The 14,655-nt window shown below is 46.6% G+C and overlaps 1 protein-coding gene across 1 annotated transcript in view; it reads right to left on the bottom strand.

Moving 5' to 3' along the window:
- Positions 1 to 14,655, bottom strand: part of Wwc2 (WW and C2 domain containing 2) — a 165,521-nt gene that overhangs the window by 49,924 nt on the left and 100,942 nt on the right. Inside the window, 6 exon segments of the mRNA XM_038327607.1 lie at positions 3,801 to 4,043; positions 7,451 to 7,524; positions 8,686 to 8,699; positions 8,702 to 8,758; positions 8,761 to 8,830; positions 12,958 to 13,087. Coding sequence (XP_038183535.1) covers positions 3,801 to 4,043; positions 7,451 to 7,524; positions 8,686 to 8,699; positions 8,702 to 8,758; positions 8,761 to 8,830; positions 12,958 to 13,087 — 588 coding nt within the window.

Here is a 14,655-nt window from a genome sequence, read left to right as displayed (position 1 = left end):
AACCATGTTTAGCTTTTTTAGGTTTTAAATGCAGGTCTATGGATGCAAAGTCAGGCCCTTGTGCATGCAAAGCAGACACTTTACTGCCTGAGCTGTCCCCAAATCCTCCACTTAGTGTTCTTGCTCATATGTTCCCTCCCCCAGATGACGCTAAGGTCCCAGAAGGCAGGCACTGGCTCTTCCTCTCTCCTCTACACAAACTTCTTGCTGGTGCCACTAGAAGAGCGGTAAGGGAGCTGTGAAAAGCCACGGAGATCTTGGAGCGGGGCGGCAGCTACTGCCCGTAATGTACTCATCAAGCTGTCAGTTGAGGGCAGCTGGAAGTCTTCCTCAGTCTCTAGGTCTTGCACACCCAGGGAATTATAAATATGGTCGTCTTCCTGAGCTTGGCTCTCTACGCTCCTTCCCAATCCTGGCCGTCTAGTTTCCCGGAGAGAAAGGGGCTCGTAAAGGGTACCCTCCAGCCCGTATCCATCCTGTTTTCTCTTCAGTGCCCTTCAGGTTGCCCTTGGCAATGTATCAGGCCATCACCTCTTCTGTGCCTACCTCAGCACTCAAAGGGAAGGGAGAGAGGCGCTGCCTCTCTAGAACTCACAACCCTCCACCTGGCAAGCGTTCATGTCATTGATACAGTAAAGCAGTCTCCTTTCCATTAAAAAATAAAAGTAGATGGCACTCACGTGCCCGGCCCATTTGTTTCAAATAATCTTCAGATGCTTTAGCAAAAAAAAAAAAAAAAAAAAAAAAAAAAAATAAAAAAATAAGTAATCCAGGTGCATTGATGATTTCGGGGTGAGCCCTTGGAATTTGTGTGAAGCAGCAAAGATCTGTCAGCTACAGGAAACCACAGTTTACAGAGTGCCAGGGTTGTAGGCCAAAGTATAAAAGGGTACAGGGCTGGAGAGCAATTTCTCTTTGGTCCAGCTCTGGCTTGTGCAGATAGACTTTATTGCCACTAGAGGGAGCTGTCTGCCACTGCTGTGGGGCTCATTGCTGTGCTATACAGCGGCAGCAGAAATGGGGGGTCAGTAGGATACAAAGGATACCTGTGAGATCATGTGAGTTTAGTGTCTTTGGAGACCACAGTTTGAGTTCACCCATGAAAGAATGAGGAACCCGCAACAGGATGGGAAACAGGAGAGCTTAAAGCAAGACAGCAGGAAGCTTGCTTTGGCATGTCAGCACCAAGAAACTGAGGGTCTGATGTTGACAATGTGCTCGATGATGTCACCGGTGAATTCTCCTTCCTAGGGTGTTGCTGGCCACCACCTGCTCTACCACAGAGGAGGTGGCGGCATGGTTTACAGGGGTAGGCTCTTACTTACCAAGGTTCAAGGACAGCAGGATCAAAGCAACTAGTGAAAATAAGACTATATAGTAGGAAGCAAGGTAAAAAATAGGTGATAAGCGTGAAGGTCCAGAAAACAAAAGCGTGAGTAAGAACAGCCAGGCCCTGCTGTGCTGTGTTTGCTTGGGGAGCAGAGGATCTGGTGCGTACTGCAGCGGAAGGCTCTGCTCTTAGGACATGTGGAAGGAACCGTGAGCAATGGTGGGGGAGATCAGCTGATCCCCGGGACATCTGAGTGCCCCCTCCCTTGCACTGCAGCAAAGTGATGGGATCTGCCCTTGACCACAGGCACTAAAAGGAAACTTGCATGCACTTGTTATGCCAAGTGGCTGGACTTCCAGAGGGCTCAGAAAACCAGTAATACACGAACAAAAGACAGGCATCCCTCCTCGCTTCTATCAGGTCAGGGGCAGACAGGCTGTGCAGGTGAAGTCAGCTAAGCACACTGTCTATTCCCCACATGGCCCCAACCCCGTGGCTGCTTCTCACTAAATATTATCATTATTGTATGCACATACTACGTAGCTCCTGCTTCTGCTGCGTCCCAACCTGCCACTAGAAGTTTGACAGTCTTTATGTGTGTGCAAACAAAGTATAACGGTCACTCCTCAACAGACCATCCGTGATGAAAAAAGACGAGCAGGAGGCCATGGCATGCGTGCAAATGTCCCTGTCTCCCCGGAACCAAGCTAAAGGAGGACCAGGGCCTTTCCAGACCCACTCACCTGCTGCAAAGGCGAAGAGAGACTTCCACTGAGCACATTAGAGGAGCATGGAGACTGGGAGTCTCCACAACCCGTCATATAATCAAGGATTCAACCAACCAGGGAAAACCCTGAGTTTGTACTGACCGCATATGGGCCTCTTCCTTGTCATTGTTCCCTAAGCTATACAGCACTACAACTATTTCCGTAACATTGATTGTGTGTTAGGAATGCTACGTAATCTAGAAAGTGTTCAAAGCTTCTGAGAGGACATGTGTATGCTTTCTGTTATCACTACACGGTTTGAAAAGGGGAATTATGGCTTGGGTATCAGGGAGAGGCTCTGGAACCAACCCCCGGGACATGAAGGGAACGATCCACGGGATTTACAAAGTGCTGTACAATGTAAAAGGCACTGGTGGTGTACACAGGAGCCACAAAGGCTACCCGCTCCTTATATTCACTAGTGACTCTTCGCTGGGAATTTAAAATATACAAATGCAGCAGACCAGAGTAACTCACCCTTCCCGTCTCCTTACTCTTTGTGCCTGTGGGGTGCCTGGGTCCTTCTCACACCAGAGCTAAACGCGTCTTTCAGCACAAGGCAGAGAAAGCAGAGGAAGGTGGATGAGAAGGGAAAAGATGGCAACAGCGGGAACTCGGTCGAATGCCTGCAATCTGTAGAGATCTGACTCGGGATACTGCTCATGTTCCCTAAAACGAGGGCTCTGCAGCCACGTGGAGCATCAACAGGACTTCCCAAATGGCTAAACTCAAAACATGCACATGCTAAGCCCTAATCAGGAACGGCAAATGTTTCCCTCCCTGCCCCACCATTCCATAGTTTAAGATATTTTAATGTTTAAAACTCTGGACACTCATTGAGAAATAGGGATTAGAAGGCAAGAGGCAAAGGATGAGAAAGGAGAAGGAACTGGGCTCCAGATGGATGCGTGCACTCATTTCCAAGTTGCTCGGGGCAGACACTTCTCCTGTGCTGGTCTATGATGTGCACTGGTTCTGAAGGGCCACAGATTGCTGCCAAACAGGTATGCTGCCACAGCAGCCAGCAACACAGATCTGTCCAGGCACCGGTGTGCTCACATCCTAGGGACACACGTGTACTCCGATCAACAGTCCTGCCGCTCTGCTTGTGGCACTGAGTATTTTTGAATAGATAACTCGCGCCCGCCTTCCCACAGACAAATCAGAAAATTGCTCAGAATGATTGCCTCTGCTTCAGAAGCAGTTTTCAGATGACAAGCCACATGCAAGGAACATCCTGTGGCTGATTAGGGTATCAAAGAGAGCAAGCTGTCGCTTCCTTTCCTTTTGAAATTAAAAGCAATAAACATAGGGCTTCTTGTCAGTACTGAAAAGAAGCCTAGGAGGGCTGCCCTGCTTCATGAAGTCTAGAGCGTCTTCCTCAGAGAGCAACAGTTTACAGCTCTTGTTATCAGGCTCACTCAGTGATGGACTGCAGTCCCGATTTCACGTCAGCATTCCTTAGTTATTCGACATCTGTCATGAGCACTTTCCCATTCCTAATAGACACAGAGGAACTGATACTCCAGGGCACAGGAGGGTGAGCTTTACTGCTCTGCCAAAATGAAATTGTTTTGTGCTTTTCTGAGTCCACGAACAGCAAGAAGTTATATTTAAGATTTCCAAACCTGGGGAAACGTCACCTTAAGACACAACCACAGGTTCAAGTCACCCTTTCCCTCCAAACACACACACACACACACCTCTCGGCCAGAGCCCTGCTCGGCAAGCCCTGTGCGGACATCAGCTCCTCCTCCAGGCGCTGGCGCTCTGCTTCCAGGCGGTCGAGCTCGTCCTGCGTGCGTTTCTGCGGGGTGATGAACTGTAGCTCCTTCAAAAGCTCTTCTTTTTCCTTAATCAGCATCAGCTTCTCCTTCTCGACGTCCAGGGCCCCGGGCCAGGCCTCGCTCTCCAACTTTGACAGTTCAATTTTCAAGTTAGCCATGCTAAAAGACATAGAAGACGCAAGTGTTTAGGACTCCCGGGAGAAGGGAAACCAGCCCAGGTTACGTCCTGGTGCAACTGCAATCTACATCTTCCCAGAGAGCAAGCAGCAGCCACACACTCCAGGTCACGTGAACAGAGCATCTAAAGTAGAGTACCACAGGCAGGCATTCCTGATGTGTGTGGGGAAATGGGAGGGCTAGCTAGAAGCTTCCATTAAGAAACAAACATGTCAGGGTGCCCCAAAATGCCAGGTTGTAGGTTAGAGTCCCCAGTCAAATGTACTTCCACAAGCTGGGTAGAAACTGACTGGTAGTAGCAGATCACAGAAGGAAGAAATGAGAAAGGAGAGGAGCCTCGGTCAACCCATATTAAGGCAAAAATCAACTCATTAAGGTTTCGTATCAACAAGGATGATGGGCAGGGCCTCACTTCCTCCCACCCCACTTTTCTCAAACCTCACCCTGGGAAATCTCCCCTCAATGGGACCTTTGCATGGTAAGCATTAATTATTGGACCATCTCAGGCGTTACTGCTTCTGACCTATGTTCCTATCTGGTTATTGGGCTGCACAGGGGCAGGTATGGTGGACCTTAACCAGCAAGGCAAAGGCGGCTAGCGTGGCAACCACAGAGTGAAGGGGAAAAGCACCGCTGCAAAGCCTCTGGCATCAGAGTCTTGGCTGAGCCAGGGCCTCTCTATGCCTAGAGTCCAGTCAGAGATGGTCAGATTCGCATAACTCCCAATTCAACACACAGCACCGAGTCTCCGGAAAGAAATGACCTGCCCTGCAGCACCGCGAAGCCAATCACGACAACTGAAACCCATAATCCCTACACAAACCAGTGGACGACAGCGTTGGCTACTGTGGCAGCACACACCACATAAGAGAAACAGACAGAAAAGGGATGACTTCCCCTGTTTTGAAGGAAGAAACTATAAAGGAAAGGAAGAAACTATTATGAGAAAAAGCTCAAAACAAAGATATGAATGAAACAGGTCTGGACCCCTGTGCCTTAAGTTTCCTACTGTGATTTTTTAAAAGGCAAAAGTTCTCCTAGATTGGTAACATGCGGTTGGCTGTGCTTCTCTTTCCACCTCTGCCTGCACTCACGACAGGTGTAACATCAGCTATTCTTCAGCTTTAAGCACAAAGCCAGAACAACTATCTCCGCGTACTGGAAAAATTAATCATCAAATCGCTAAATAAGCATGATATTATTAGCTTCGTTGAGCACATAAAACAAAAGCTGGAGGAGAAAACAGGTTCAGGGAAGAATAACTCGCGTCTTCCCTTGTTAAGAACTGAGGAGGAAAACGCATTTTCAACACATGCAAATTCCCTTGAAGAGTACAGCATCACCAGAAACCCTAAAACCAGCTTCAAATAACACACCAGGAACAGCCAAATGGGCGAAGAGAAAACAATGGCCTAAGTTTGATGTGCCCACAGCAGCCAATTGATCTGGGAAGTAACAGCAAGGCACACGATTAGGCGACATTGGATTTTATTTTAGTGATGTGGCGGGGAGAATGTGGAGTGGACTTCTGGGAACTAGGAAGGAAAGTGTCACACAAGCTCTAGAGGTAAGTAAGTGTTACAGTTGATCACCATGGAGGGAAAGCTCACAGTGATCCAAAGGCAGCAAGGTGCAGTTCTTAAGAAGACTTGCTGCAAGCCCCAGGGCTCTTTAATTCTGAGTTATGGCCATGAGCCTCCAGAAAACAGGACAAAGATCTTGGGCTTTGTCCATGGCAGAACCAAGGAGTTCCGGCTGTTACAGGGTTGGCTTGCTCACAGCAAGAGGACCCTTGACCAGGCCACCCTGGAAGAGCTGTCCCAGCGCTGGGCCTCCACACCAAAGACCAACCCTCCACAGCTACTGAAGGCAAGCTCAGTTCTGTTCCTGGAAAGGAGATAATATAATAATTAAAAAGGCTTTCCTAGCCTCAAGACATTTAAAATCTACCGGGGGAAGTTAGAGACATTAAAATTAGCTGACTTAAATGTCACTCAGAATGACCAAGGAACTTGTTCAAGGTCATGTGGTTAATCATTTATGGAATGAAACTTGGATTTCTGTTCAGTAAACTGAAGACCCAAGTATTTATTTGAAGACTGGCTAACACAGAGGCAAATATTGTAATACAGTAATATTCATTTCACTTTGTTAAAGCCAGATAACCTCTAAGACCTATGGTCAATTGCTTTTAAAATTTTATCGTCTCTAGTAATAATGGACACATGCAAATGTCTGAGGTCACCAGGGTCCTCTTTATGGTAGGAGCCTCAACACTCTGGGAGGGCCTCCTGGTCTGAGGAGGAACAAAATACATCCCTTAGATTCTTGTGAGGTGACGACGCAGTTTCTCCTAAAGTATCTTAAAAGACAAATAATGAAATCATCGGTAGCAGAATGACCTTCACCGTCATTCTGTTTTTATAAATTTGAAGTTGAGTATTTGTGAATTATAGCTTATGTTTGAAAATATTTCCTATGATCTGTATATCATTATGTCCCCTTCTTCCCTGAGAAAAGTCGCCCACAAGTCTTTAGTTTTGTTAGGTCCCGCTATATTGATGCCTCTTGCATGCCTGTGCTTGAAAATGAAGCAGATCGTGCTGACAGTAGGCCTCACCTTTTGGAAATTAATTCCTGAATGGGGTGTGATAAGGTAAGAATAGAATAAGAGCATCTGCCTTGCTCCTTTAGGACCTTGTAGTTTCTTGTGCTGAACCTCAGCAGAGTCAAGGAATTAAAAAGGTGAGAACCCAAGAGCTTATGAAGTAATGGAGAGATTCCCGCCTCCTTCCCTGACCTGTCAGCTGGAGCAGACACGCAGCACCTTGTAGGTAGTAGCCTTCTGGATAAAGGGTTACGCAAGGTAAGTCCCAGCAAAGGGCAGGGCTGGGCCGGTGCACAGGGCTTTGGCCTAGGAACCACCATCTCACTTTCAAGTGGATGCGTTATACGAGCTTCAGACTTTGTTCCCCAAAGGGAAGGGGAACCTTCATCCCCACACTTCTCACTAACTTCCCCTTACTCAAGCTGGGTTGTAGTGGCGCACGCCTTTAATCAGCACTTGGGAGCAGAGGCAAGGCGGATGTCTGAGTTTGAAGCCAGCCCGGTCTACAGAGTGAGTTCCAGGACAGCTAGAGTTACATAGAGAAACGCTGCCTCAAAAAAACCAATAAATGAAAAGAAATTGAAATTCTCTTTAGTTCTGAACTTTGCAGGGGGTGGAGAGAGAGCTGGAAGACGGGAAGCGGTCTTCACAGGTTAAAGCACCAAGGGCAGGCTTGGTGACAATACCAGGGGAGCGGGCCACACCGGTCACCACAGCAGCAAAGATTAATTCTGAAAAAGAGACCATCCTTGGAACCAGACAGCCAGCACCTGGCCCTCACCTTCTTTTGGCTTCTTCATACTGGAGACTCAGCCTGACCTTCTCAGCTAAATTTGATCGGCTCCGCACCCCAATCTAGTAAAAACAGAAGGAAAAAAGTCAATTAACTCTGCTAATGAACGAAGTAAACTGCTTTTGTTTCTAGGAAGCCCGAGTAATTGAGAAGCTGGAAGAAAACGGCTGTGAAATGGGGAAGCTCCAGTTAAACCGCACTTCCTCAGCAGGGAAGGTCCTCACCCGGGCTCATCTGTTTGGCAAAGAGTTCCCGCACTGCTTTCTGCTCAGATTAAATCCAAGACAAAGACACCAGGTAATTGTGCCTGGTGTCTGCGAGTTTATGAAGGGTGTGTAGGTCAATGAAATTTACGAAATGGAACTGATTTCTTTGCCAAAATTTCCATTATTTAACTCATAACTACATGCAATGTAAATTAAATAACCTTAGGAATTAATTTCCAAACAGGTGAGGGCCTACTGTCAGCACGATCTGCTTCATTTTCAGAGCACAGGCATGCAAGAGGCATCGATATAAGCAGGGACCTAAACAAAACTAAACAGTTTGTGGGTGGCTTTTCTCGGGGAAAAACGGGACATAATGACATACAGATCATAGGAAATAGTCTCAACATAAGCTATAATTCACAAATACTCAACTTCAAATTTATAAAAATAATTTCTTTTCAAAAACAAGAAACTATGCACATGGATGTGTGTTGCTGTGAGAGAGAGAGTCTATGTTGTGAGTGGGTGTCGGGGGCACATCTGGCTGTCAGATCCCCTGGACGGCTGGAGTCATAGGCTGTGAGCTGCCTGATGTGGGTACAGGGAGGCTCTGGCAGAGCAAGGGACACTCCAAAGGACAGAGCCATTCTCCAGCCCCTTCGTGTCATCTTTGAAAGCACCTCTTTGGTTTCCATTTCATCTTAATGTTCATAAGAAGTGACTTCGGTTCACACGACTGTAAACTGAGTTGGGGGGGGGCGGTAAAGTGGTTGGAATGTCTACCTTTTTAGTAGCATCTGTAAAGAATGCAGCCGGGGAGGGAATGTTCAGCTGTGTGCACTTGGCACTTTGATGCAAAAGACGGGGGTGAATCTGGAGGGCGAGACCACTTAGTGTCCACTCTCCAGCTCCGGTTGAGTCCCCTCCCCCAGCCCCTCCCCCTGTCCCCTTCAAACCCCTCCTCCCCGGGGGGAGGACAGCATTGGGGCAGCTGATGCCCCTCTGGCTACTTACATCTCCAGAAATGTTGTCTGTGACCCAGCATCAAGGGTCTGTCTGGACAGAGGAGAGATGGAGTTCACAGGATAGATCTCAGGTCTGGCTCCGAACTGCCCATGTTCTGGTCCACATGAAAGCGCTCCTGCAGCTTAGCAAGACTCTGTCAAGAAGCACACAGCACCTCTTAAGACTACCACGGAGGAGGGCAGTCCCCTTCCATAGTACCACTGAAGGGAGGGGCTCTGCTGATGAAAGTCGTGAATCCGCTGTGTATTTTGCACAGGTGTGTGATTCTGGAAGTGTGTGAGACAATATTCAGCAGGTGGCCTCCCTTCTCCTGTGGGTACTAGAATCTAGCTGTGTATTGATTTGTTATACATGTATTTTGTGTATGTCTCTGCGTGTGAGAGCCACATGTGTGCAGGTGCCCATAGAGGCCAGAAGAGGGTGTCTAATTTGGAGCTGGAGCTACAGGCGGCTGGGAACTACTTGATATGGTGCTGGGAATGGGACTCAGGTCCTCTCAAGAGCAGCAAGAATTCAAACACTCAGCCATCTCTCCAGTCTTTACCCTTGAATACAGTGTGCAATTCTTATTTTTAAACAAGTTACCAAGCCAACTCTATTTCAGTCGGGAGCTGCTATAGAGTGAATATGGTTTGTATGTCCCTAAAAGTCCGTGTAGAAGACTTCAGTGTAATGATGCTCAGAAGTGGGGGAGCCTGTAAGAGGAGGGGTCGATACAACAGTAATTGAGTTCTGAAGAGAGCCTAGGTCATTCCCAAGAGAACACACTGTTATAAAAAGTGCAGGTTTGGTCCCTTCAAGTTGCTCTGGTTTCTTGTCTTGCCATCTGTCTCTTTAAGGTGCGACCCCATCATTGTGACACCAGCCACATGAGGACTTTCCTACAGGCTGAGAAATGGGGCCACACCATCTTGGGCTTTCAGCCTCTGACACTAGGCTGAACAAGCCTCTCGTCCTTATAAAGCTGCTGGCTTTAGGTCTTCTGCCATAGCAACAGAGAACAGACTTCTACAGAACTGCTCATTTAACATGACAAATGATGGAATCATGGACTCCTTATAATGTATTCGCTCACTTTAGATGTATAGCAAGAAATCTTCCTATTTGGAAAAGGCTACAATTTACAACTTTATACCTAGGCAAGACCTAATATTCAGTTTACATTGATACTTGTGGTGGTTTGAAAGAAAATAGCCCCCAAAAGGAGCATCACTGTTAGGAGATGAGGTCTTGTTGGAGTAGGTGTGGTCCTGTTGGAGTAGGTGTGGCCCTGTTGGAGTAGGTGTGGTCTTGTTGGAGTAGGTGTGGTCCTGTTTGAGTAGGTGTGGTCCTGTTGGAGTAGGTGTGGCCTTGTTGGAGTGTTACTGGGAAGGTGGGCCTAGAGGTGTCATATGCGCAAGGTACTACCCAGTGCCTCAGACCACTTCTTGTTGCCTGCTTATCAAGATGTATAACTCTCAGCTCCAGCACCATGTCTGCCTGCAGGCCACCATGTTGAACCATGATGATAACGGACTGAACCTCTGAAAATGTAAGACAGTCCCAATTAAATATTTCTCCTTTATAAGAGTTGCTGTGGTCATGGTGTCTCTTCACAGCAATTGAAACCCTAAGTAGACAATACTATAGATTCGAAAAACAGAGATTCAGAGTTGGTAGGGGACAGACCTGGCCTCATTTGAGTTCATCCATGTGTCGATTGCGTGGCACTGCCTGGGGCAGTGAGAGCCGGCTGAGCTCATTTGAGTTCATCTATGTGTGGAACGCACGGCACAGCCCGGTAGTTCAGGTGAGTAACCAGAAGGGAATGTGCCTTTCGCGACTGCCCTGATCTAACACACGGGGTTAATTTTAGAGGGAAGGAAGGTGCAAGTCAGTTGGTTAGAAAGAAAAATCTAATTCAGTTTGCTTTCCTTTTTAAAAAATAAAAACCCTGTAGTAACACTAAGTAAAGAACAAACCACAAAACCCTATTATTATTAACTTAAGGGCCATATTTAACCCAATGGTTAGAATTTCCATATGAGAGAACAGCTCTAAGAGGCCTGTAAATCTGATGTGCACATCTGCAGTCTTAGCCATGGCAAGAAGGACGGGAGGGTCTAGCTCAACTTGGGCTACAGGAGGACATCATGTTGGAGGGAGGAAGGCAAGGAAGGGGAGGGAGAGACAGAGGAAAATAGCAGATATCCAATATTTAATTTTCACCTTTCCCAGGAACAATCACTATACGCACACATGTGCATGTAATAAAACTTACATAGACACATCAAGTTGTGTATTATAGAAAGGAACAAAGAACATTTCAGTGAACGTGGGTGTCTTTTCTATTTCTCTCTGTAAATGGAGAAGATTAGTAATCTTTTTTCTTAGCTGTGATGATGACATCACAGTTGATCAGTTTGGTAGCCTATGACTAATATTTTTCAATGAAATAGAAGATACTGGAAAATAAACTCAGAGCATGAGACCAGCATGAGGGAAAGAATATTGCTGTGGAATTGGTTCGGGTGGCTGTGTGCTTATCTTTGGGTGAACATAACTATGTTATTGAATTTTTATGTAAAATATTTGTTACTGTTTGAAAGTTATAGCCAATGTCTGATTTCCCTTCTAGTTCTGTTGTTAATCTCAGCAACTACTAGTCCATGGACTTCAGTCGCTGAAAGAATTCACTCTGACCTGTGGAAGAGCAGAAGGGATCCTAACCTGATCAACTGCAGGCGTCAGGGCAGATGTGCTCCAAGGTCCAGTGAAAGAACCACTATGTGCCTTCAGAAGCCACCAATTTAATCAGCAGGACATTTGTGGGACAACGGTGAAATGTGTGTAAGTTCTGCATGTGTTATTGGATGTGTGTAATGTTCTGCATATGTAACATGCATGTAAGGTTCTGCATGTGTTATATGTGTGTAAGTTCTGCATATGTTACATGTGTATGAGTAAGTTCTGCATGTGTTACATGTGTGAGTAAAGTTTTGCATTGTTACATGTGTGTTTAAGGCTGGCTGGGCTCAAACCTCTGCCTTACTACTGCCTGGCTCTGTGATCTAGAGAAACGTATTGGGTTGCCTAGGCAATAACTCATCTGAGAAGAGAGCGTGTGACCTCAGCATCAGGAAGGAGTAAGGGAAGGAGCTGCACGAGGGGAGGCCCCGAGCCACACTTCCAAGGATTTGCTTTGTCACTGGTGTCTTTCCCATCAGATCACTTCTTGCAAGTTATTTTGAAATTCCAAAAATGAAAAACCACATGGATATAAGAAAATTTATCATATTCAACTAACATCTGGAAACCAACATGTGAATGTCACATTTAAATAGAGAGGTTTGGTTAAGGACACAAGTATCATTGCTGGCTCTAACACTCGACAGAGATACAGACTAAAGCCTGGCTAGATGGTGATGAACCCCTAATTTCTTCTTCTTTTTTTAAATTATGAGGTAGAGGGAAAGGGACAGAAGGGAGATGCCCTCAAGACAAGGACAGGGCTCTGACAGGCACAGATATTCAGACTGCTCATTACCAGCTGCCGTTCTGTGTTTCCCTGTATGAGGATGGATCTGAGGAGTTAAGATCTGTAGGCTGGAAACTGTACAGTGAGAAACAAAGGGATCAACTAGCAGCTTTCCTGGAGGTAATGGTGGCTGCTCCTGGCTGGGCCAATGTCCCCCAGCCCAAGAGACACATCCATTACCTACTGATGATGGTGACACATTCCCGTGTGCCCTAGGTGAGGGTCACTCGTAGGTATAACCCTGATAATCTAGATCCCACATGAAGCTTCCATGGTTTAGGGGTGTGCCAAGATACAAGCTCTCCCTATGGATTCCAGGCTCCATCTCCTCCGACTCTACTCAATCTAGAAGGACATCTGAGCCCTGAGACACAAGTTGGAAACCAACTCATTCTCCATGTGTTCCTCAGAGCCTGTAACAATCCAGGGTGGGGATTGGAGAGATGACTCAGAGGTTAAGAGCACTGCTTGCTCTACCAAAGGTCCTGAGTTCAATTCCCAGCAACCACATGGTGGCTCACAACCATCTGTAATGGGGTCTGGTGCCCTCTTCTCGCCTGCAGGCATATACACAGACAGAATATTGTATACATAATAAATAAATAAATATTTTTTAAAAAGAGAAACTCTGTCAAAAAAAAAAAAGTTAAAAAAAAAAAAACAATCCAGGGTGGGCACAATCAGTAGGAGTAGGAAGAGCACCCTGGGCCCGAGTGGACAGACACATATGCCCCACGACATACCTGCATCAGATCTTGCTTTTCTTTCTCTCCTGAGCTGATGGCTTTTCTGATAGACTTCAGTTCCATCAGGATGGCTTTGGCTTCACCAAGTTCATACCCGCTCTGGCCTCCTGACATCTTTTCATCAATTCTGTTAAGCGAGGAGGAGGTGAAGGAAAAGAAGTTTTATATAAAAAGGTAAGTGCAGAGGAACCGCTGGCTTCGGTCCCTTCCTCGCAGACAACCTAGCACCATTGCTCTCACAGGACACCGCACGGACCGAGTGTCGCTTCCTTCCCCTCACAGTCGACTTCTCCACCCACTGCGTTGCATCTGACCCCCTCCTACCCACTTTCAGGCCCACACATATTCTTGGCTGCTCCTGATGCTGGCTGAGCCGGTCTTTACCACACTCAGCCTTATCTGTCAGCCAAGAAAGAAAACTGGCAGGGACCAGCAACACAGCAGCAGCAGACACAGCAGCGGCCACTGAAGTTCGCAGGCACGAGGCCCGAGCAACACCTGGCAGAGCAGCGGCGGCATGGTGAGTCTTTAGTAAGTGCCTGACAGGTCTTATTTGTACTAGTGAGTCTCTGGCGATATTTGGATTGTGTGGCTTCTTGTTTCTGTCAAACACCTAAAATGTATCTACTAAAGCTATGGATTGAGATGAAACTTCTTGCCTTGCTGAATGAGTTTGAATTTAGGAACAAGACAGATGGCAGCTGTGCCCTCCGCCAGTGTGTATTGAGTCTTCAGTGAGCCAATCTGTCCCGGGTCCCCACGGATGTACATCATTATTACTGCAGGCTGGAGGACCTGGAGACTCACTGTGTGGGAAGGGCTCAACCAAATCTCCTACTTCTGTTTAAGAAGTTGTTGGGTCTTCCGGTCATGATCAGCATCCTGTTCTCGTCAGTTAAGGTCCCTCCAGGGTTCCTTCTGAATACACCTTGGGTTTTACTTACAGATAATGCCTCTGCCCCACCAGCCTGCAGCTCTACAAAGTTTCTCAGACCTGCTTTGGGACTTATCATGGGCCCTCCAGAGAAATGGCAGACACTGAATCAGAAGAAACGGACCCGGAGCTCATCTGGTGTAAGCCATTTAATAATTAATATGCACCTCCAATGTGAGAGGTGCCTCTGAATAACACATGACACAGTCTCAATCATGCTGCCAAACATAGGTAACTCAAACAAGTGCAGTCTGTAGATAATGCATCTCCCCAAGTACCATTTTAGTGAATATTTTATGCTACTGAACAAGCAATTAAGCTTTTAAAAGCCTAAGCAAAATATGCTTGATTATAAGGTCATTTGATAATGAAGTACAGGCAACAGAGTCACAGAACACACACACACACACACACACACACACACACACACACACACACAGTCTAGGGTAGGAAGTGGGCTTTGGTGATCCCATTGTCATTTTTTCCAAATGAAGGGGGGGGGGGCTGGAAAGCTTATGCAAATTTAACTCTTAAATCACACAGAGCAGCTAGCAGGGCGACTATTCTAAATAAAGTTCAGACCCTGGCTGAAGGCTCTTATGACCACGAAGCTAAACTATTTCATGAAAACAGTGAGTGAAGGAGTGAGAGACAGCGGGGAACTCGAGGTGGAAACAACATTAAAGTAGGGAGGTTTGAGGGAGGCTCTAAATACAGTAAGGTAGCCGAGAAATTGCCGTCAAATTGTGAATATTGCTTAA

The sequence above is a fragment of the Arvicola amphibius genome, chromosome 4 (assembly GCF_903992535.2).
Source record: "Arvicola amphibius chromosome 4, mArvAmp1.2, whole genome shotgun sequence".
Lineage (NCBI taxonomy): Eukaryota > Metazoa > Chordata > Mammalia > Rodentia > Cricetidae > Arvicola > Arvicola amphibius.
This window is presented reverse-complemented; position numbering and strand designations above follow the sequence as displayed.